The 21,596-nt window shown below is 57.8% G+C and overlaps 8 protein-coding genes across 8 annotated transcripts; 5 read left to right on the plus strand and 3 right to left on the minus strand.

Annotated features, from left to right (window-relative positions):
- Window positions 1-1,333: 1,333 nt before the first annotated feature.
- BZA05DRAFT_412429 (uncharacterized protein) lies at window positions 1,334-2,073 on the minus strand. The gene has a single exon (XM_051485099.1). It carries the CDS (start codon window positions 2,016-2,018, stop codon window positions 1,488-1,490), a length of 531 nt encoding a protein of 176 aa, XP_051335013.1. The 5' UTR covers window positions 2,019-2,073; the 3' UTR covers window positions 1,334-1,487.
- A 1,682-nt stretch (window positions 2,074-3,755) lies between these two features.
- On the plus strand, window positions 3,756-5,311 carry BZA05DRAFT_427617 (uncharacterized protein; the record flags this gene model as incomplete). Its single annotated transcript, XM_051486068.1, has 5 exons — window positions 3,756-3,782; window positions 4,272-4,306; window positions 4,503-4,974; window positions 5,025-5,229; window positions 5,289-5,311. The coding sequence occupies 5 exons, from the start codon at window positions 3,756-3,758 to the stop codon at window positions 5,309-5,311; spliced, it is 762 nt and encodes a 253-aa protein (XP_051335014.1).
- Window positions 5,312-6,718: 1,407 nt separating this feature from the next.
- BZA05DRAFT_380067 (kinase-like domain-containing protein) lies at window positions 6,719-9,353 on the plus strand (the record flags this gene model as incomplete). The annotated part of the gene is made up of 4 exons (XM_051481905.1): window positions 6,719-7,041; window positions 7,113-7,555; window positions 7,606-7,992; window positions 8,041-9,353. 4 exons carry the CDS (start codon window positions 6,719-6,721, stop codon window positions 9,189-9,191), a joined length of 2,304 nt encoding a protein of 767 aa, XP_051335015.1. The 3' UTR covers window positions 9,192-9,353.
- Window positions 9,354-11,868, minus strand: BZA05DRAFT_412435 (fungal-specific transcription factor domain-containing protein). Its single transcript, XM_051485100.1, has 5 exons — window positions 11,613-11,868; window positions 11,502-11,539; window positions 10,912-11,171; window positions 10,205-10,857; window positions 9,354-10,152 (listed from the first exon to the last, which is right to left on the minus strand). The coding sequence occupies exons 1-5, from the start codon at window positions 11,749-11,751 to the stop codon at window positions 9,449-9,451; spliced, it is 1,794 nt and encodes a 597-aa protein (XP_051335016.1). The 5' UTR covers window positions 11,752-11,868; the 3' UTR covers window positions 9,354-9,448.
- A 1,565-nt stretch (window positions 11,869-13,433) lies between these two features.
- On the minus strand, window positions 13,434-14,150 carry BZA05DRAFT_344517 (uncharacterized protein; the record flags this gene model as incomplete). Its single annotated transcript, XM_051481130.1, has 2 exons — window positions 13,434-13,648; window positions 13,721-14,150. 2 exons carry the CDS (start codon window positions 14,148-14,150, stop codon window positions 13,434-13,436), a joined length of 645 nt encoding a protein of 214 aa, XP_051335017.1.
- A 708-nt stretch (window positions 14,151-14,858) lies between these two features.
- On the plus strand, window positions 14,859-15,828 carry BZA05DRAFT_380075 (uncharacterized protein). The gene is made up of 2 exons (XM_051481906.1): window positions 14,859-15,115; window positions 15,184-15,828. The coding sequence occupies exons 1-2, from the start codon at window positions 15,022-15,024 to the stop codon at window positions 15,771-15,773; spliced, it is 684 nt and encodes a 227-aa protein (XP_051335018.1). The 5' UTR covers window positions 14,859-15,021; the 3' UTR covers window positions 15,774-15,828.
- A 1,231-nt stretch (window positions 15,829-17,059) lies between these two features.
- Window positions 17,060-18,048, plus strand: BZA05DRAFT_206688 (uncharacterized protein). Its single transcript, XM_051479560.1, has 2 exons — window positions 17,060-17,721; window positions 17,817-18,048. The coding sequence occupies exon 1, from the start codon at window positions 17,239-17,241 to the stop codon at window positions 17,710-17,712; it is 474 nt and encodes a 157-aa protein (XP_051335019.1). The 5' UTR covers window positions 17,060-17,238; the 3' UTR covers window positions 17,713-17,721; window positions 17,817-18,048.
- A 1,182-nt stretch (window positions 18,049-19,230) lies between these two features.
- Window positions 19,231-21,106, plus strand: BZA05DRAFT_206691 (major facilitator superfamily domain-containing protein). Its single transcript, XM_051479561.1, has 4 exons — window positions 19,231-19,651; window positions 19,725-19,771; window positions 19,850-20,411; window positions 20,485-21,106. Exons 1-4 carry the CDS (start codon window positions 19,339-19,341, stop codon window positions 21,039-21,041), a joined length of 1,479 nt encoding a protein of 492 aa, XP_051335020.1. The 5' UTR covers window positions 19,231-19,338; the 3' UTR covers window positions 21,042-21,106.
- Window positions 21,107-21,596: the final 490 nt, after the last annotated feature.

Raw genomic sequence — 21,596 nt, forward strand, 5'->3', positions numbered from 1 at the left:
AGGAACAGCGGGTGTGACCTCGGCTCGTCAACCTCAGCATCCTCCTCTTGTCTCAGCATCCTCCTCTTGCCTCCTCCTCCTCCTCTTGCCTCCTCTTCCTCTTGTCTCCTCCTCTTCTTGTCTCCTCCTCCCCTTTGAAAAGGTGCTGTGGGACGCAGCTGGAACTGACGTCTTGCCGACAGTTTTCGATCGATCCTTGGCTGCGGACCTTGGACGGGCTCGTTGCCAATATGTTAGGACTAGGTGTCGGGTGCGACTCTGTTCAGCCTTGCTTGTTTTGCCTGCACACTTTTACTTTGTTTTGATCGTTCCTGTTCGCTTGGGCGGTGTTTTGACGGTCGATTGCGCTAGGGTCACCGCATAAGACCTCCACTTGCAGGCCACTCATAAACTCGTGGACTCGAGGGCCAACGTAGTTCATGAGATTGAGCATCTTTGACTGGGCTGAGTCCGCTGGATCCGTACAGAGTGACTGTTCCCTCTTGGAAACGAAGTTAATGGTGTTGATGAATGGTCGAATGTTCTCTCCCTTCATTCCCCCGAAGACAGGAATGACCGGAGGAGTGATCATATTCGACATTACCGTGGACACTGGTGGATTGGTCGTGGTGAGTGGGGTGGCCATCTCTGTCGATTTATGTACTGTCAACTTGGCTGATATCCTCGCCGTCGACGATTCCCGACAATCGGCGGTGTCGCCGATGCAGTATTTGATAATCTATTTCGTAGCCAGCCAGTGCTTTATTCAATTTATCGTATCTGTCTTGAGACGGTGCCGTCTCGATGAGCGGTGGGAAGTGTGGCTCGTCGCCGAGATCGTCGCCGAGACCGCTGACTGAACTGCAGACTGGATGGAGGAAGAGTGCTTATATTGTCATACATGTCTTCATAAATCAATGATGAAACCAAAACAGCCGATTTTGTTGTCTACGGAATACTCCCAGTTCGAATAGGCGGCCATTGGCACATAATCCGTCTACTTATCATCCACCCCTCCATTCCGCCCAAACCTCCCTGCCTCCTCCGCCATTACCCCCTCCCTCCACCTGAGGACGTTCTCGACCTGCTCCTGCTCCTCCTTGCTCAGGCGCTCCAGCTCCCCTGCCAACATCCCCGCCTTCGCATCCGCCACATCGACCGATCTCTTCGCCAGCTGCACGACCTGCAGCCGTCCATCCTTCAACTGGTCCACACATCTCTCGAAGGTATCATCATACCCGCCCTTCCCATCATCCCCCCAATTCTCCCCCTTCCCAGCCTTCCCCCCCTCCTCAAATTTCCCACCCTTCCCATCCTTCCCGCCCTTCTCATCATTTTCCCCCTCCTCCCATTTCCCCGCTTTCTCCTCCCTCCCTTCCCACCACCTCCCCACCCCCCTCCTTCCCTCCTTCCACCCCCCACCTCTCCGCACCCTATCCCCAGCCCCAGCGGCCCTCCACACCCCCGCCAAAACCCCCGCTACCTCCTCGCGCATCACTTCATGGCGCCTATACACCTGCGCGGCATGCGCGTGCAGTAACCTTCGGTCCTCGTCCAGCGCCGCGAGGTAGCTCTCCACCTCTGACGGGACCTCGGCGTGCAGGCTTGCGACGCGCGCAGTGATGCCGGCGTGGAGCTCTGCGCGTAAACGGTGGAGGGCGGACTGGTCGGCTAGGATTTGCCGCGAGAGGTGGTGGAGGTGTGTGGGCGGGATGGGATCCGAGGGGGTGGCGATGGGATCTAAGGGGGTTGTGGGGGAGATGGTGGTGGGGGAGGAGGAAGTGCGGGTGCGGGTGCGGGTGCGCGGGAGGAGGATGAGGGGGATGGGGGCACCGGAGATGGGGGCAGGGAGGGGGACGAGGATGGGGGAGGTGGCGTGTGGCTTGTGTGGTTTGTGGTGCTTCGGCATGTTGCGTGTCGTGGAGGCGCGGTGGAGGTGAGGTGGGGTGGAGGCGCGATGTGGGATGAGGGAAGGGCGTGGGGTATAGGTGTACTATCAGCCGGCCGGTCAGCTTGATGTCAGCCTGCATCTTGATCATGCATCTCGATGGGCAGATGGTGCTGCAGCCTGCAGGGGCTTGTGGAATCCTGGGGATGCAGGTTGCATGTTGCATGTTCTCCCAGGGGTCTGGCAAGTGGTGGAAGGTGCATGAGAGCGGGAGGAATCGTGGAGAATTATTGTGGAGAATTTATGCTGCTGTATTAGTGGCATATAAAGGTCACTTTGAAGCTTCGAAGGCGGAGGGTGCAGTGGGCATGATTCGTCCCGGTGATGAGTGGTGACGGGAGGGTGCAGTGTCGAATGACGGAAACGTGCATGGAACGAACAAAAACCCGGATTGAAGAATATAAAACCTCGACCACGGTCCACAGCTCGGCTGTATCCCACGTGTCGTAACGCTGGAGTTCCAAAACCGCCTCCGAAATGGCCACTCCTCGACGCACGCAGTCGCACCAGCAACACCGCGGATTGGGACTGTGACCACAATTCACATAGATAGAGTTGTTTTTTTAGCTACCAATAAACAGTTTCAATTCTATTACGGTGGTTGTGAATCGGAATGATGGTTTACGGCACACATTCCACGCGCAAGTGCAAATCCGCGTGATTTTCACAGCTTTCCACGAGCATACTGGCCCACCACCAGATAGAATCTTGCCCTCAACCCATACGATTCATAGGGACATGATGCAGCCGGTCTTGAAATTGCTGTCACGTAGCGGCGTCCTCCAGACCGTACGCGATCAGTGGGTTTGGGGCGCAAATGGCGACTACTCGAGGCTTTGGATTTTGAGAAGAATCTAGACACCTGGATCGGTTCAATGACTTCCCGTGACAGGGAAGTGGGCGAGGTGAAGGTCGGGATGCGATAGAGCAGTGCCGTAAAGCAAGACGGGTGAAATCTCGGCTTTCGGAACTTGTTTTGAGACGGCAGAGATGTGATTTTGGTGTCGGCCAGGTTTAAGCGAGTGATATGCCGTGTGGTGGGATTTATTCATCAGTGCGTTGTCTTTTGGAGAGTTGGTGACCATACAACGGCTTCGCCTGTGAGGTGGCAATGTGTAGATGACGATTTCCGTGCTGAACGAGGCAGATTTATATCTGGAATTTCGGCTTGCCAAAAGATGAGATCTCTTATGCCTCTTCTCGTTTATAACCTCGACCACAAGCCTGAAAACTTTCTAGAATTCACTGAATTGTAGCCAGGGGTCGAGAGAACAACACTCTCCGCGTCACTCTTTGGACTTATATCGCCTACTTTTGGAGATGTTCCAGGTTGAGTAGACTCGTGTAGTCATTTTGGAACTCAACGTCTAACTTACGATCCATGAGATAGCCTAGATTCTTCCCTGGCTCAAGGAATCCCCTGGGTTTGGCGTTGTGTGTCCAGCCGCCAGTGACGTGCTTCCAGTGATGTCCCGTGATATCATGCGGCCTCCCGTATCTGTATTTTATGCCCGCCGAGCCTCACTCGCATCTTTCCTCTTCTGGGTGTACTTGCTCGCGGCTGGACCATTTTCCGCCGAGACTGCTCTCCCTCCCTCCCTCACCTCTTCCACTCTCTCTTCACCTCTCCCACCCCGCTCCTCTCCCACTCTCTCTTCACCTCTCCTACTCCGCTCCTCTCCCACTCTCTCTTCACCTCTCATACTCCGCTCCGCCCTCGGCCCCCTTCGCCCCCTCCCCTCTCTAATTCCCACCTTCGCTCTTTCAAGTACAGCCCGCACGACCGCTCTCCTCAAACCAAACTTCAACCGGAACATTTACCGTCAAGATGTCTGGCTGGGAAGATTCTGCGGCCGTTGAGGATGGTCAGTTTTCTCCTCTCCCTCCTGCTACTCCAACCCCAGCAGTATCAATCATCGGTGTTGTTTACTCTTTGCGTCTCCCTCATCTCGCTGGATGCGCTGAGATGAGCCACTGTCGCCCTCGACTTTTCTTTGCCCGTCGCTGCTGACTCTCACTCGTTCTGCAGCTTGGGCCACGCCCTCTTCTCCTGGAGGCGACTTTAACCCTGGTCCCCCTCCCTGTGCCGGCTTCGATGCTGGCTCCCCTCCCAAAGGCGATAATAGGTCCGGTGGCTTCCGTAGCTTCGGTGACGACGACGCCGCCGCTGGAGCTGGCGGTGCCGCTGAAGGTGACAATACCTGCCGCTAGTACGTTATCTCTCCACTTCGAACCGCATCACCGTTTGCTGACTCGCAGCAGCTGCAAGTTGGAGGGCCACATCGTCCGTGACTGTCCCACCAAGCCCGCCACCGACGGCTCCTGCTTCAACTGCGGTGAGCAGGGTCACTCCAAGGTGGACTGCACAAACCCCAAGAAGTTCACCGGTACCTGCCGTATCTGCTCCAAGGAAGGCCACGCCGGCAGGGACTGCCCTAAGAGGGGTCCTCTCATGTGCCGCAACTGCCTGGGTGATGGTATGTTCTGCCCTTCAACCCTGTGTTCGAAGCTTTCGCTGATTAGCTCCTTGTTTAGGCCACACCGCGGTCGAGTGCACCAAGCCGAGAATGCCTAGCTACCTAGCTCATATCAAGGAGCGCGACTTGGAGGAGGCGTGGGATCTCATGAAGCAAGCGAATGACGACGATGACTTCGATGAGTTCAAGATGCACATGCTCGAGTACATCAAGGCTAGCCCTAACTTGACTCTCGACGAGCTGGAGTCGGCTTTCCGCACCCAGGAATTCCGCTACTACCTGTACGCCTTGACCATGGACGTCACCTACGACAAGTGCCTGGTCGGTATTCACGGTCAGAAGGATGCCAAGTACCTCTGGTCTCTGAACAAGAGTGCTCGCCCCCGTCGGTCCAAGGCCATCGCTCACCGCTTGGCTGCGACTCCCGAGGAGAATCTCGAGCGCCTCAAGTACGCCGGTACTCTTGAGGATGAGGTCGGACCTTTCTGTCACCAGTGCAAGGGTATGAATACTTCGGTGCCTGCCATCGATGGATTAAGACTGACCCGTGAACAGAGAAGGGCCACTGGCGTACCGCCTGCGCGGCCGAAGTTCCCGAGGACGCAATGACGAAGAAACAGGTTATTCTCCAGTGTACTAACTGCCTGGGTCTCGATCACCGCCTGCGTGACTGCCCACTGCCTCGCAAGAACTGGGATGCTTGCAGGAACTGCGGACAGGAGGGTCACCGCTCTACCGAGTGCGAGAACCCCCGTGTTGCCAGCGCGGATACCGAGTGTCGTTCGTGCGGCGGCAAGGGTCATTTCTCCAAGGAGTGCCCTACCCGTGCTCCCCAGGAGTGCTTCAACTGCGGGTGAGTGACGTTGTTTACGTTCTGGTGGAAGCATTCCATTCGCTGACGATTTGACAGACAGGAGGGTCACCGCAACACCGACTGCACGAACGAGAAGGTCATTAAGTGCAGGAACTGCGACGAGCGTGGTCACCACGCCAAGGAGTGCCCTAAGCCCAAAGACGTCACTCGCATCAAGTGCAACAACTGCAACGAGAGTGAGTATCGCCTACTCCGTTGCGATGGAACGATCGTTCGCTGACATTTACAGTGGGTCACTTCTCTCGCAACTGCACCAATCCGCCCGCGCCGGAGCCTGAGCCCGAAGCTGAGGAGGTCGTTTACGGTGCCCCCAAGACTTCGTCCTCCAGCGTCGAGCCGGTGCCCGTGGCTGCTTGGGACTCTGCCAAACCCGCTGCTCCTGCCGCTTCTTGGGACTCTACCGAACCCGCTGCTCCTGCCGCTGCCGGTTGGGGTGCTGAGGAGGCGACCTCCAGCGTCTGGTAAACAGCGCAAAAATCGTCAACTGTCAATTGTCAGAACACCCTTCTCCACGCAAAGGTAGCGAGCATGTGTTGTTTTCTTTGTTTTCGTCAAGTTTGGGAACGGTGTTTTGATTTGGGTTCGGTTTAAAATAAATGGGGGGTGTCATGCGATCATGCGAGCACTTTAGTTTCTTCATTTCTGAACATAGATGGTGTATTACTTTTCGAATAGACTGTTGATCTCTTCGAATACCCTCGTAGACTGTTGGGAGATGATCTTGATGGTGATTGTACGTCTTTGTAGTGCGCGAGGGTGACTTGATCAATGGCTCCGGCAATGTAGGCAGAGATCAACCACCATAACGGATCAATTACTGGATGCCACTGGATTTATCGCCAGTCCGTCCGTCAAATGTCATGTCCACTCACTCGTGCCCAATCGCTCTGCCAAGACTGGTAACGGTCTCCGAATCTTAATTTTATTACGTAACACGACCGCATTCTTACTGCCCAGCTGTCACTGCCAGTCAGTACTTTTTTCCATTCAAATCCAAGAACCTTCGCTTCCCAGGCTCAAGCCACACTTCCTCGCCACAATTAGTCAGGTCCATTCAGACTCTTGAGTCTTAGCGCTTATCCCACATGAGCGACTACTTTGTATAAGATACGGTAGCCGAGCTCATGATCTGACATAGGTAAATTCGATGGTGTCAGGAGGGGTGCAACCACCACTTTAATTAACACCCCTACACGACGACGAGGCGGTCAACGACCGACCGAACGACCGACCGACCGACCGACCGACCGCTAACCAACTGCTCCCCCGCCCCTCGCCCCCACCAACGTTCACCACGCCACCGCGCAACCCACAAAAACCCACGACTCCAGTTCACCCCACGGTGTGATGCCCGCGACCATGTCGCCGCCGCCGCCCACATACGCCGAGGACGACCTCGCGATCCCGCCGTTCCGGCCGCGCGAAGACTCCCTGCCGCCGATGGCGGCGACGCCGTCGCCGAGCCGCCGCAGCAGCACGCGCCCCGTGCCGCCTTCTCCTGCGCCGCATCCACCGTCGGCGAGTAAGCCTCCGCCGCGCATCGATCACAAGCCGGAGAGCCGCCTCGGGCAGTACCGCATCATCAAGACGGTCGGCGAGGGCTCGTTCGGAAAGGTCAAGCTCGCGATCCATGAGGTCACCGGACAGAAGGTCGCGCTCAAGATGATCTCACGGAAGAATCTGACCAGTAGGGATATGGCCGGGAGGGTCGAGAGGGAGATCGCTTATCTCCAGCTGCTGAGACATCCGCATATCATCAAATTGTGGGTTTTCTCGAGTCCGGTTGCGTGTGTCGGTGGTGGTGGGGCGAGGCTGATGATTGGTGCGTGGAAAGATACACGGTTATTACTACCCCGCAGGAAATCATCATGGTCATCGAGTACGCTGGCGGCGAGCTGTTCGACTTCCTAGTCAGCAATGGAAAAGTCCCCGAAGACTCTGCGCGCCGCTTCTTCCAGCAGATCATCTGCGCGGTCGAGTACTGTCATCGACACAAGATTGTGCACCGCGATCTGAAGCCCGAGAATCTACTGCTCGACATGAACCTGAACGTCAAAATTGCCGACTTTGGACTCAGCAATATCATGACGGACGGCAATTTCCTCAAGACTTCCTGCGGTTCGCCGAATTATGCGGCGCCGGAAGTCATCGGGGGGAAGTTGTATGCTGGGCCTGAGGTCGATGTGTGGAGTTGTGGTGTTATCCTGTTTGTGCTGCTGTGTGGAAAGCTACCCTTCGACGATGATTACATTCCTAACCTGTTCAAGAAGATTTCTCGTGAGTGTTTCTGTCTCGCCTGTCCTGACAGCTTTTCTGATGTTTCGAAGAGGGGAAATACTCGATGCCATCGTACCTGTCGCCCGACGCCAAGGACCTGATCGCTCGCATGCTCGTCGTCAATCCGATCCAGCGCATCACCATCGCCGAAATCAGGAAGCATCCCTGGTTCAAGAAGAACCTCCCAGAGTACCTACTGCCGCCGAAGGAAGAGTTCTTCGATACGGGTGTGGATATGACCAAAATCCCGCAACTGGAGGAGCTCGAGCGCGGTCCGGCACAGCGGCTGAAGGGCGAGCTTCACGATGCCGTCGTCGGGAAGCTGGGAAGCACCATGGGCTATGCTAAAGACGATGTCCAGGATGCGCTCACCAAGAACGAGCCGTCGGCGATCAAGGACGCGTATATGATTGTGCGCGAGAATCAGATGATGATCCGTATGCGTGCCCTCTTTCATGCTTTACCTCGATACTAAAGAAATACAGCCCGGCTATCAATGAATGCAAAGAACGATGGATTCATGGCTCAGTCGCCACCGGCCTGGGACTCTTGTATGCCCGGCTCCCCGCAGAGCTCGCGACCTCCGAACTCTCCGTTCACAGGCCCCCACTGGGGCAACAACATCAATCCTTCCCGCACTGGCTCACCACTTGCTCTGAACCCGAGCAATTCTCCGCGATCCGCTGGCCTCGGTATCACCACGGAAGAAGAGAACCTGACGGCAAGTCCCCAGCTGTCGGCCGCGCACTCCCCCGCTTCATCCATCTCAATCCTTCCGTCCTCGATGCCTGCCTACCACCAAGCCGTCATGTCGGGCGCCAGCCCGTCCACCACCAGCGGCAGCTTCCGCCCCAGCGGCATGAAGCCACGCACGCTCGAGCGCTTCACGCCGGTGGTCACGAACCCGCCGGGCACGTCGACGTCGCGCAAGCCCAAGCAGACCAAGTGGCAATTCGGCATCCGCAGCCGCAACGCGCCGCTCGAAGCCGTCAGCTGCATCTACCGCGCGCTCAAGCGTCTCGGCGCGGAATGGGTCGACACTGGTCCGCCCAGCAGCGAGGACTCGGACCACGAGGACTCGGACGGCGACGGCGACGACGACGACGACGACATCTACAACTCTGAGACCTCTGACGGCTCCGAATCCGCCGCGCACATCGAGCACCCACACACGCACACGCGCCCGCTACCCGCCTCGAAGAAACCCGAGCGCCGCCGCGCGCCAAAGGATCCATGGATAATCCAAGCGCGATGGAAGAAGTTTGCGCCGAACCGGCGGGCCGACGACCCCGCAACATCGCCCGTCTCTGGCGGCGGCGGCGCCCCCACCGAAAAGAAGGAGGAGGACTGCGTCTACGTCCACCTCACCATCCAGCTGTACCAGCTCGAGCACGATAACTACCTGGTCGACTTCAAGTGCGCGGGATACGAGCGGCTGCTGCCGATGGTGGTTGGTGCCGGGGGCGGGAAGAAGAAGGTCGGGTTCGAGGAGACGCTGGGCGGCGATGCCGAGGGAACACTCACTGGTCAGGGCGCGGGAAGACGCGCCGAGGACCAAAAGGAGGTTAATAGTCCGTTCCCGTTCCTGGATGCCGCCGGCGCGCTGATTATTGCGCTCGCGGAGGCGGGGGATTAATATTTTATCTTATCTGGCGGGGAGATTGGGGGTGTAATATTTGCTTTGCTTTGCTTTTTTTTTTGTTGGGCTGGGCTGGAAGGGCTGGAGGGGGCAGTGCGATGAAGAGATGATCAGATGAATTTCACGTTGCGTTTTTGTTTTGTTTTGCTTGATGAAGTGTGTGTTGTTACAATTACCATTTTACTTGTATGCCACCACAGTGCCCTTGATCTCGCACCTATCCAGCACCTATCCAGTGATACTAATACATCAACTCATGACATGATCAACGACCCGCCCGCGCTCCCCACGACTTCCTCCCAACTAACCTCGCGGCCCACATACTCTCCGGCATCCATCCTCGCCCAATGCACGCGCACCGCCTCATGCGCATCAAATACATTCCCGAACCCAATGGACCTCTCCATGACCTCGAACCTGCTATCGACGATATCTCTCTCCGCCGCGCCCAGCGCTCCAAACCCCGCCGCAAACACGGGGAAGATGAGCATACTCTCTACGAGGTCCCCAGGCGGAATCGTCTCGAGCGCGGCGAGAATATTCCGTACGGCCACCCTAACCTTGGGGTGTTTTACATCGGCGACATCGGCGGCAACCAGATGCAGCCGCATCAGCGCTGCCCACTGCAGCATTACTCCGGCGGCGGTGATCTTCCTTTCCAGGTGCGGGTCCCTCGTGACGCTGCTGCAGCGCGCGGGCGTCCACGACTGCAGCTGCAGCTCCAGTGTGCTCGCCAGCGTGTGGAAGTTCCGCGAGGTCGCGGCGCTGTGGTACCGGATGTGACGGACTTGTGCGAGTTGCGAGATGTCGGCGATTATTGCGAAGAGCAAGTGCGAAGTGCCGAATAGCGCGTGGGCTGGTAAAGACGGTGAGAGGAGGGGCGGGAGGTAGAATTGTTGGTCCAGGAACGCGGACTTGGAGGAGGAGAGGGTCGCGATTGCGTCGAAGTATGCGACGGCTTTAGGGGGTCAGTTACGGAGGGCGGGGGGCGGGGGGCGGGGGTGGCGTACTCTCGATTAAAAACCGCACCTCGAGCGGATAACTCATCGGGCCGCCACGTTCATTAATGATCGTAACTGCAGCCTGGAGGTGCAGGGGCCACTTGCGACTCTTCCCCTCACAGACCTCCTGGAGGCAGAGGAATAGGACCGCAGCGAGACCCTCCATCGCAGCGTCCTGCGTGCCGCGCATGAGCAGCTGGTTCGCCAGCTTCAGCGCACGGTTCTGGTACTCCACCGCCGTCACCTCGAAGCTCGAGTGGATGCGCTTCAGGTGCGTCGCGGAGAGCCCGAGCAGGGCGCTGCGCATCGCCGGCTGCGCGAGCGCCATCGGCACGAAGAGGGTGATGAACGCGTTTATCTCGTCCGGGACGACGGATAACGACCGGCTGACGACGTGTGTGTAGTGCTGGAGAAGGTGCTGCTCGTTCGACGTGCACCCGTTGTACAGGCTGAGGGGGGTCAGTTGCAGCCCCGGGCTAGAGGCGTGGTGGAGCGGCCGGCGGACGGCTGTGAGGGAGGTGCAGACGGGTGTGCTGCTGCTGGTGGATGGGGTGCGCCGGTGCGCTGCCGACGGGCGCGGTGGCGGCGGCACCCGCTGGCACCCGAGGCCCAGACGGTTACAGTCGCCGCAGACGGGGAGGGCTTCGTCGCATTTCTTGCGTCTGGGAGGAATGGTCAGCCTCCAGTTCACCACGGCATCAGAGAGCAATACACACCTCTGCTTGCAAGTGATACACCCGGACCGGGTCCTCTGCACGCGCTTGATCCTGCACGCGGGCCTGCTGTGGTGTCTCTGCTGCCCGGCGGCGTCGGCGGCGGGGGAATCACTCTCGCTTCCGGCACTAGACACATCCGCGGCGGAGACGACGTCGTTGTGCACCATCCCCACCACCACCGGCGGCGGGGCCACCACTTCCTGTTCCGCAGTCGCAACAGCAGCCGCAACAGCAGGCTTCTTTCGCGGCCGGCCCATGGGCTACATCTCCCCACACACAAAGGACTGCATTAGCCAAAGCTTCTTTTTTGTACACATGTATTGTGTTGGTTGGTTGGTTGGGTGCCTATGTATGATGGCATTGATGGGAATATATATCCTCCCGTCGCGCGCGCGCGGGCGGGAAGAAGCGACCGACCGACAGACCGACAGACACGTGGGGTGGTGGGGTCGGTCGGGGGATATATTTTTAAAAACTCTCCTGGGCGTCGGGCGATGTTCGGCGACGGAGGGTTTTCGCATAGACATCTCCTCTGGTGCAGTGGTGCTGGATATAAAGAAAGAAGGACTGTGGGAGAGGGTATAAAGTACCTTGTGGATCCGGGTGATTGCGCATGGTAATTCCAGTCCTTCCCGTCGCAGCACATCCATCAGCATCCACCACTCTTCGATATATCTATGGAGGATAGAGATGGTACTCACTGGCACACCGCGAACACGCGCCACCGCCGTCGACACGATCGCACACCTGCTTGATGGCGGCACAGCGATCACAGGCTTTCAGTTTCGGGGTCTGGGTCTGGGTGGTCTGGGTCTGGGTTGTGGTTGTTGTCGCCGCCATTCTTCTTCTTCTTGCCGTCGCGAAAAAAACTAACAGATTCTTTTGGTTGTCGAAAAGTCGCCGCGAGGAGACGAGATGAGCTGAGGTGATGCTGACCTGATTGATTGATGATCTGCCCAGTCCTGTCCTGTCCTGTCCTGTCCTGCTCTGCCAGCTGCCTGCCTGCCTGCCTGCCCGCTGCTTTTTAGAGGAAAAAGTATGTCCCGACTATGGCCCAACTCAAACTCGAACGTAACTCCCCGCGGATGTGCCGTGAAGGCCTTCTAGCTAAGTTAACTAATGGCCCACTCACTCACTCAGGGCTGGCCTGCCTGCGCGTTGCATTGGGCCATTGCTTCCCCGTAGGCAGAGTAGGGGGAGTAGGCCGTTGGGGGCCGAGGGGGGGGAAGTTTTTGCTGTTAGCGGTTAGCGCGTGGTGATAAGCTCTGCACTCGCCGGCCACGAGGGGGGGAAAGGCTCGGGGATGGCCGTGATGGTGGTGGTGGTGATGGTGTTGGGATGGAGGGCCGGTGTTCACGAAAGCCAGGACATAGGGTACTCTACCTGTGAAGGCCGGTACCGGTGCACATGAGGCCGTTTCGAAGAGTCCTCCTCGTGCACCACTCGGCCTCTCCTGCCATCTTCCCCCGATTGTCCCCCGAGTCCCGACACCTTCACCCGTCCATCTCCATCGCCACCTTCCCTACTCTAGCCTCGCAAGCCTCGCAACAGGGCTGAACACAAGCATCCGACACATTCCAAACCCACAGTCCACTCGCCCTTAGCACTCGCCTAATCCCTCGGCAAGCCCATCCCATCCCTTCCCATCCCGAAAAGAAAAGAAAAGAAAAGAAAAGAAAAGAAAAGAAAAGAAAAGAAAAGAAAAGAAAAGAAAAGAAAAGAAAAGAAAAGAAAGAAAGAACAGAAAACGGCTTCCCTTCCCTTCCGGTTTGCAGTCTTGCTTGCCGAAACCAGAACCATAATCCGAATTCCATAAATATTACGCAATCCGCCGCGCCGGTCCCCGGCCTCCGGCCCTTCGGCGGGTTGAACAAACTTGAACTTTGAAGAGTAAGAGCATGCACGCATCGGCCCACTTTCAAAGACAAAAGTTCCCGTCGCGTCGGTCGGTGACACCCATACGGTACTCTAGGTAACCACCCCCTGGAGGTTCGGGGTGTTATGTAAGGCTGTACTCTACATGATGAACAGGTACCGCCTGCTCGGGAGTCGGTGCCGCTGTGTACATACTGGGTACATGACTAAAAGGTGTGCGCGTGGAAGTGGTAGGCGACGGTGCGGGTTCGGGTTCGGCGATTGATACCGAAGGCCGGTGGGCACTGGGTGACTGAGGAGTCAGCCGTATGGAGATACGGGGGCCGATGAGCGAGGCTGGGTGCGGTGACACGGTACTGGTAGTGTACACGGCAACTACACCATCTACATACGGCACGGATCACCCGTCAACGTCCTGACCCAAAATGTGCAACGAGCGAGTCAGCGCGACTTGCGACACGTGACATATCCCGTGCACTCTCTTGTCTGGTCTCGTCTCTCGTCTCCCGTGAACGTGAGGTGAGTATCCGTAGAGTACTAGTATAAGTGTATCCCATGCACCCATCCATCTATTATCATATCATACACTCCCCCCGCCTCCCCCCCCCATCTCCCCCACCACCCCCTTTCTCCTAATCATCTTGAGCTCAATCCAATTTCTTCCCCGCCTTCCCCGCCGCCTTCCCCGCCTTCTCAAGCGTACTCCTCACCGCGCCCTTCCGTCCAATATCCCAGCCCCACCCGCGCAGGGTCTTGACAACCTTTGGCGTCACCGCGGCCGTCAGCGGCACGCGCACAAAAATGAAGCTCTTGTGTATCGCGTAGGCGAGCGCCAGCTCCGTCCAGATGCCTGCGTGGTGCACTATCATCAGCCCTTGCCCCACCCCCCTCCCCACCCCCACCAAGCATCAAGCAAAAGAAGGGAGTAACTTACTAGCCGCCCCCCTCCCCCCCTCTCCCTCTGCCTCCCTCAGTTCCTCCAGCTCCCCCTCCCCCCTCCCCTTACGCCAAACCGGCAACCCGGCCACAGGCGCAGCAACATTCCACCACCCCCTAGCGTGCGCCACAACTACCTCCTCGTACTCGCCGATGCGCTCGGAGCCGATCGTGCGCACGGCCAGGAAACAGAACGGGAAGTCCAGTGCGGAGAGTGCGAGGTATACGCCCAGGGCGGAGTAGCCGTATTCTTTCGAGAGGGACTTGAGGCGGGCGGAGAGCGTGGGTTTCGAGGCGGGTGGGGGCGGGGGTGCGCTGGGGCGGGGGGTGGTGTGCGAGAAGGGGCGGCGAGGGGTGGTGATGGGGCGCCGTGGTGTAAGTATGTGCGCTGTGCGGAATAGAGGCCGCGGGAAGAGGCGGGCAGACATTGCGGCGGGGTGTGGTCTGCGGTGCTGGGTGAGCTTGCGGGCGGTGGGCGGTGAGCAGTGGGGTCGCGGAGAAGGACGGGACGGGCCGGGGGTGCCGGGTGCGTGGTGCGTGGTGCCGGGTAAACGGTGGTGGTGATGGTGATGGTGATGGTGATTCGGCGGTGCGGGATGCTGCTGCTGATGATGATGACGGGGATGATGTGAGGTGGTGGATGGTGATGGAGTTATACATAAGTACCTACGGTGCTCGGGTACCTCCGGTGGCGCGTGTCAGCCGTTGGGATGGGTACTAGTTACTCTAGATGTTGGGAATTTGGGATAGGTAGATGTTGAGTAAACACCTGGCAGCAACTGCTCGCATACGTACCGAACCTAGATGGTATCTATGAGGTAGTTGTGGCTGCTGCTGCGCCCCCGCACGCTGGCCGCACTTTTGGGCAACTAGTAGCCAGCTCAAGCGGCAATCTCCAGCGAGTCTGCGATATTTGCCCCTCCAGTCTCGACTCCCACTCCCAGTCTCGACTCCCACTCCCAGTCCCGGGCGGACACGAAGAAATACCGGTACCGGCGCCGGAAAAAACTCGGGTGCGGCTCCGCTCACGTTACTCGCACTAATCAGTACAACACCACCACGCCCCGCCTACGTCAGCAGAACCTCACCCACCGTCCACCGTCCACCGTCCACCGTCCACCGTCCACGCCCAACAAACAGCAACAGCAGACGAAACAACACACTGCCCCTACGACCACGACCACGACCAGCACCAGCACTAGCACCACCAGCAGCAGCACCAGCAGCATATCTCTCCCACGCACACACGCACAACCATCCGCCAGCCCTTCCGCCGCCGCCGCAGCCGCCGCAACCCCAATGCCCTCCAAAAACATCATCGGCACGCCTCTGAAAAAGCTCTGGTACACATGGCGGTCCCACCGGTTCCCATGGCGGAAGACCTACTTCATCGGTCTGCTCTCTCCCTCTTCCCCTGCTCCCTCCCCCCCCTCCCCTCTTCCCCGCTAACCCCCTCCCTAGGAATGGACCTCAGCGGCAACACATTCTGGGAATACCGCGACCGGCTAGCCGCGCACCGTCCGCGTCGGAGCGTAACCTTCTCCGACCCCAATCTCGACTGGGTAGACTACGCCTCTGCCGTCTCTCCAGCATGGCACCAATGGCTTCGGGCGACGCGGGTATCCGCGCCCACAATCGAGGAGCAGCGCGAGGATACGCGGCGCCAGGAGGTGCTGGCGGTTAATGCGGCCCGCGCCGATGCACGCTGGGAGGCAATGCCGAGTCTGGTTAATGCCCCGCCGCATCCGCCGAGGGACTCTGTCATTGAGAGTAATACTAAGTTTGCGAATGATTCGGGGTTGCAGAGGCCTGGGGGTGGGGGTGGCGGGCAGGGCGTGGGGAGGGGGGAGGTCGGCGCGGAGGTGGGAGGGAAGGATATCGAGGGACACAGGGAGGCGGGGGAAAAGGCAAGTAGCCCGCATGGGTTGAGGGGAGATAAGGATCCGTGGGCGGAGGCGGAGATCGGCAGGGCTAGGGGGTTTAAGCAGGGCGAGTGGGATCCGAATGCCAATCTACCCCGCGTTAGGAGTCGCGGGAGGAGTGATAGGTAGGTGATGAGTGAGTGAACTGTCGCCTACCGACTCACTCACTCACTCACTCACTCACATACCGAGCGGAGAGGGAGGGAGGGCGGGCGGGATGTATGTATTGTACACTATGTATGTAGGTAACCAGGTATCAATGTGTAGTATCCAGTCGTGTAGTAAACAGGTATCCACTGGATGCAGAACACCCATCGAGGCGTGTATGTGGGTAAATATGGGTAGGTAAGCAGGTATCAATGTATTGTGCTCGTAGAGCGCCAAGGCGTGTATGTAAGCAAGCAGGTCTCCCTCAATGCTCATACTTTGCATGTAGAGTATCCAGGCGTGTAAGCAACTATAGTACCGGGATTAGCCAATCGACGGGTATTCCGCATTCCAAGCGCCGCTTCCACCTCGGCGGGATATCATGCCGAGTCGAGACCCCTCCCCTCCCCTCCCCTCCCCTCCCCTCCCCCTCTACTCTAGAGTCTTGGGGGTTAGTCAACGAGGGTGAAACACTGAAAAGGCCCCCGGGTTTCATTCATTCACTCATCCATTCGTTCACATGTGTATCTATACATATGCGAGTGACGCCAAGTGCTGGTGACGCAGTGACTGGTCCGGTGCGCAGAGATGTGATGTGATTGCGGAATCCCCAGTTGCAGACAGACGATATACATAGCTGACTGGGTACGGTAGGTACGGTATCTATCGACACAATAAACGAACCCGGACCCACCCCAATCCACCCCGCCTGCCATGCCATGCCATGCCACCTTACATACCACTCTGTGCCCCGCCCCACGTTCTCTACTGGGGGTAGTGGAGGGGATGGTGGTGTGGAGGGGGAGGGGGAGGGGGACGGGGAGGGGAGTGTAGATATACCTAGCATTCGTATGTACTGTAAGCGAAGCGAGAGAGGGGAACGGGAATGGGAATGGGAAAGGGAATGGGAGGATTCGTAAGCTACAGTATATACGGGGCGGGTGTTGGAAATTCGCGGTGATGACGGTGGGTGAGGTATCGTGTTCGTGATTTGAAGGCCAACGGAGTTTCCCGTACCATATGTACTTGTGCACTACGGCCTCGCGTATCTAGTCGTAGTCGTGTTTATGTAGTCGTAGTCGTAGTCGTACTCGAAATCGTGTACGTACGATTTCGAGCTGTAGGTAGGCACCGTACAGTATCTACAGACTCTCGCAACGAGTGGAGTACGGTAAAGCAATGCCCAGGAAGTTGGGCGTCAAAACATCCACCTCCAGATATCCCAGTCTTCTGTCGAACACCACCTGACAAACCCCCACCACCACTGTCCCCCGTCCCCCGTCCACCCCTCCACCACCACAACCACACCGCTCCCACTCCCCCGCACTCCTGATGAGTAACTGAGAATACAGTACAGTACGGTACAGTCCAAGCCGCTGCCGTTGCTGCTGCACAAATGCCTACCCATGATACCATCCCATAATTATCCCATGATACCATCCCATACATGACATACCCACCATACCCACCATGCCATACATGCCATACAGACAAAACCCCCTCCCTCCTCCGGCGGCACAGTGCTATATCCGCTCCGATCTCCGATTCGACTCATCGGCATGACGGCGTGCCGGTATTACCGCTGGCCTTGCTCCTCTCGTGCTCTCTCTCGGAGAGCATTTATCATCCCCCTCCTCCCCTCCTCCCCTCCCCTCCCCTCTCCGCCCCGCCCTCCCACACACCCTCCCACTCACCCATTCACCCCACCATCCTCCTGCTCCTCCTACCATTGCCCTCCTCACGATACGATAAACACACAAAGAAAGCGACAATGCTCCTCCTAACACAACTACAAAACCCGGTCCTGGTGGTCTACAGCGTATTCATCGCCTCGCTGGCGGCGCTGTCGCTGCTGTGCGCCGCTGCGAAAAAGCTCGGCGAGGACTTGAAGATTAAGCCGCCGGCGTCGAATCGCGTATGAACTGAAGAGGTACGCATATGAGCTGCAGAATGCAAAAAGAAAGAAAGAAGGGTGCCACGCGAGGGATGGAGTGCTGACAAATTGGATTGCTGGCGGACAGACAGACAGGCGGAGTTCTTGCTCCGACTTCCGAGAGCGAAAATTCGGTATCGCGGATGGTACAAGGACGGCTTAATAATGTGTTTCCTCGAATCTTCGGTTCTTCTTCAACGACAATGGCGACAACGACGACAACGATAGTAACGACAACAACGGCGACAACGGCAATAACAACGCCGGCGACGGCAATAAAACAACGGCGACAACAGCGGCAACAACGGCGACAACGGCGACGACGGCGACGACGGCCCTTCCTTTCCCTCTCTCCCGGCTGTTTGTTCACCCACCACCACCGACACCACTTATCCGCACACACTCCACTCGACTCCACTCCCTACCGGACAGAAACTCCACACGAGAAAATCCTCGCCAGAACGTCGTCGCCATGTACACCGGTACTCTGCAACTCTGCAACTCTACAGCAGTGACGTCGCGATCGCGCAGATAGTATTCCTAAAGCGGCCTAGCTAGTAGTTTTTACCACCCGGCAGGCAGGCAGCCCAGCGTTCGCTCGTTCGTTCGTTCGTTTTTTCGGCAGCGTCGGCAGTGTCGGCACGCTGATGTGTAAGCACCACCACGAAGTGCGCTAGAGTACCGGTGGAAATCGCCCACCACGAAAAGCACCACCACCATCGTGCAGTGCGCTAGGAATTAGAAATCGACGGGGCTCTATGTAGAAGACCGGATTCTGGGGATTTTCGGATTTTCGGATTTTCGGATTTTCGGATTTTCGGATTTTCGAGATTTAGGGATTTTGGGGAATACGTGCACGTGCGTGACTGCGAGTGGACTGGAAGGCGAGTGGGCTGGAAGGCGAATGAATGCACAGGAAGGAAGGAAGGCGCAAGGCGGTGCGAGAGAAGTTCGCAATACGGGCGGGGGGATGTAGATGGAGGTGCAACAGATGCAGGTTCACCGGGGGCGGGGGCGGGCTCGATGATTCCCTACATACATAACGACGAGCGTGTGTATGTATTTACATAACTTGTGCTTGCTCTCTGCTTGCTCTCTGGAAGGATGGATGGATGGAGCAATTCCCGTCACTGTCACTGTCAGATAAAATACCCTGTTCGGGCATAACTACAAGTCTACATACAACTGTGGACGGAGGCACTTTGTGGGGTGGGGGTCTCGCTCTTTCACTCGCTCCTTTTGGCTGCTGCTATGTAGTACTTCGGCTATATCCATCCCCTCCACCCATCCTCCCGCTTAATTATGCGGGCTTTTACCGCACACACCTACCGCACACACTCTATGTACATACAAGCTCTCCAAGCTCGCTCGCGCGCTCCGGTCCAGTCCAGTCCTGATTTTTCTTCTTTCCTGTCTGTCTATGGATCTGCCTCTTTGAGTCACAGCCCGCCCGGGTCCGGGAAATAAAAGCGAAGACTTGGACTGGGGAATGGAGGATAGTTAGCTGGAAATGTCGAAGCTTCTTCTAACCTCACTCCCTTGAACCTTCATCCACGAGAATTTCAAAAAGCTGCTGAGCTGAGCGGCGTTGCCTATTGATTGATTTGCCACACGATGCCGCAACCCGCGCCGCAACCCGCGCCCGCGCCCACGCCCGTGCCAATGGCCGTACCAATGGCACCACCCGCCGACGCCGACGCCGACGACGAGAAGGCCGACTCCCCCTCGAGCTCGATGTCGCGCCGATCATCGCGCCGATCAACCCGATCATCACGGGAATCGCGAGAAGACGAGGTTCGAGAAGTGGAGGTGGTGGAGGTGGTAGACATGGGCCTGCAATTGACGTGCAGTCTCCGCAGCGGCGTTGGGCCGCGAGAGCTCGAGCTCGAGAAGCCGCCGGATGGTGGGGCGAGGGCGTGGTTGTGCGGTATGTCCACTGTGGCGTCGCACGGGGGAGGTGGGGGGGTGGTGGCTGACGGAAGGGGATGGGGTGCATGTAGTGCTCGGGGTTCATCTAACGGTGTTTACCACTTGGGGGTTTATCAATGTTTGTTTCCAAGGAAAAATATTCAGGGAGTGGATGGGTGGGTGAATGGGTGGATGGGTGTTGACTGTCCGTCCGCAGAGCTTCGGCGTATTCCAAGCGTACTACGCGACGACTCTGGCGGCCTCACCCTCGACAATCAGCTGGATCGGCAGCATCCAGATCTTCCTGCTGTTCACGCTGGGGACATTTACCGGGCGGGCGCTGGACGCCGGGTACTTCTTCGCGGTGTACCGTCTCGGGAGCGTCCTCGTGCTCCTCGGGATCTTCACGACGTCGATCAGCGGCGGAAGTTTCGCACGCATCTTCCTGTCGCAGGGGCTATGCTGCGGGCTCGGCAGCGGCCTGATCTTCTGTCCCGCGCTCGCGCTGAGCTCGACGTACTTCCGCCGGCGACGGAGTCTGGCGCTGGGGATTGGCGCGAGCGGCAGTGCGACGGGTGGAATCGTTATCCCGCTCGTTGTCCAGACCCTGCTCCCAAGGATCGGCTTCGCCTGGACCGTTAGGTGTCTCGGCTTGATCTGTACCGTCGCGCTGCTGGTCGCCAATGTCGTCCTGAAACCCCGTCTGAAGCCAAGGAAGGTCGGCAGTCTCGTCGAGTGGAAGGCGTTTCGCGAGCCCACGTACGTGCTGTTCGCAATCGGTATATACCCTTCCCCTCACCCCCGCCTCCCCCGCCTCCCCCGCCGTCCCACTAACACCCACCTCACCCGCAGGCATGTTCCTCTCCTTCACGGGCGTATACTTCGCATTCTTCTACGCCTCCTCCTTCGCGCGCTCGATCCTGTCACTATCGATCCCCTCCTCCTTCACAACGCTAATAATAATGAACGCGGTCGGCCTCCCAGGCCGTATCTTACCAAACTACCTAGCAGACCGACGCCTTGGCCCCCTAAACCTTCTGATCCCTATCACGTTAACCGTCTCCCTCCTCCTCTTCGTCTGGCCTGCCGTCATGAGCCAAACGGGACTGTACATATGGGCCGGCGCCTATGGCGTTGCCGCTGCGGGGATACAGAGCCTGTTTCCTGCTACGCTGAGTAGTCTTACTACCGACCTGGAGCGCGCAGGCACGAGGATGGGAATGGTTTTCACTATTGTGTCGTTCGCGTGCTTGACCGGGACGCCGGTCGGCGGCGCGCTGGTGCAGGCCGCGGGGGGAGAGTATTGGGCTGGACAGGTCTTTGCGGGCACGTGTGTTCTCCTTGGTGGGCTGGTGCTCGCCGCGGCGAGGGTCGCGAAGACGGGGTGGAAGTGGAGGGTTAAGGCATAAGCGTAGGGGGATATCGTGCATCTTGGGGGTATATATGGAGGCGAAGTAGTGGTGGGTATATGGAAAGTGTAGATATTGGTGATGCTTATAGTAGACGCTGGGTTATGTAGATATGCATGTGCATGGAATATCACTCGTATGGACACGGGACTCGGGCTTGGGCTTGGGCTCGCGGTCGGGTTGGGGTTGGGGTCAGGATCGGGTTGGGATCGGGGTCAGGATCGGGCTCGGGGCTCGGGGTAGTGGCTACCGAGAGGAAACCTGTACGTACATGTGGTTGGTGATGGGGATCTGACTCTTGGGTCTTGGGTACCGTGGTATGTAAAGAAGGGTGATTCATGCGGATAAGGAGCCTTCCGTAACTAACTAAACGGGAGACGAGTCTCCGTGCGTGACTACATGTCTGTTTGAGTAGGTACCTACTATTCCTAAGCATGTATGTAGGTCGGCACTGCGCACAGTCAGCACCGTCACTCTCCGGAATCCGGATATGTCTTCTGCCGGCCAACTATCTACAAACATCCTGGGTATTTCTCCTCACCTCATATATGCCGA

The sequence above is a fragment of the Tricharina praecox genome, assembly GCF_024521635.1.
Source record: "Tricharina praecox strain CBS 144465 chromosome Unknown BZA05scaffold_41, whole genome shotgun sequence".
Taxonomy (NCBI): domain Eukaryota; kingdom Fungi; phylum Ascomycota; class Pezizomycetes; order Pezizales; family Pyronemataceae; genus Tricharina; species Tricharina praecox.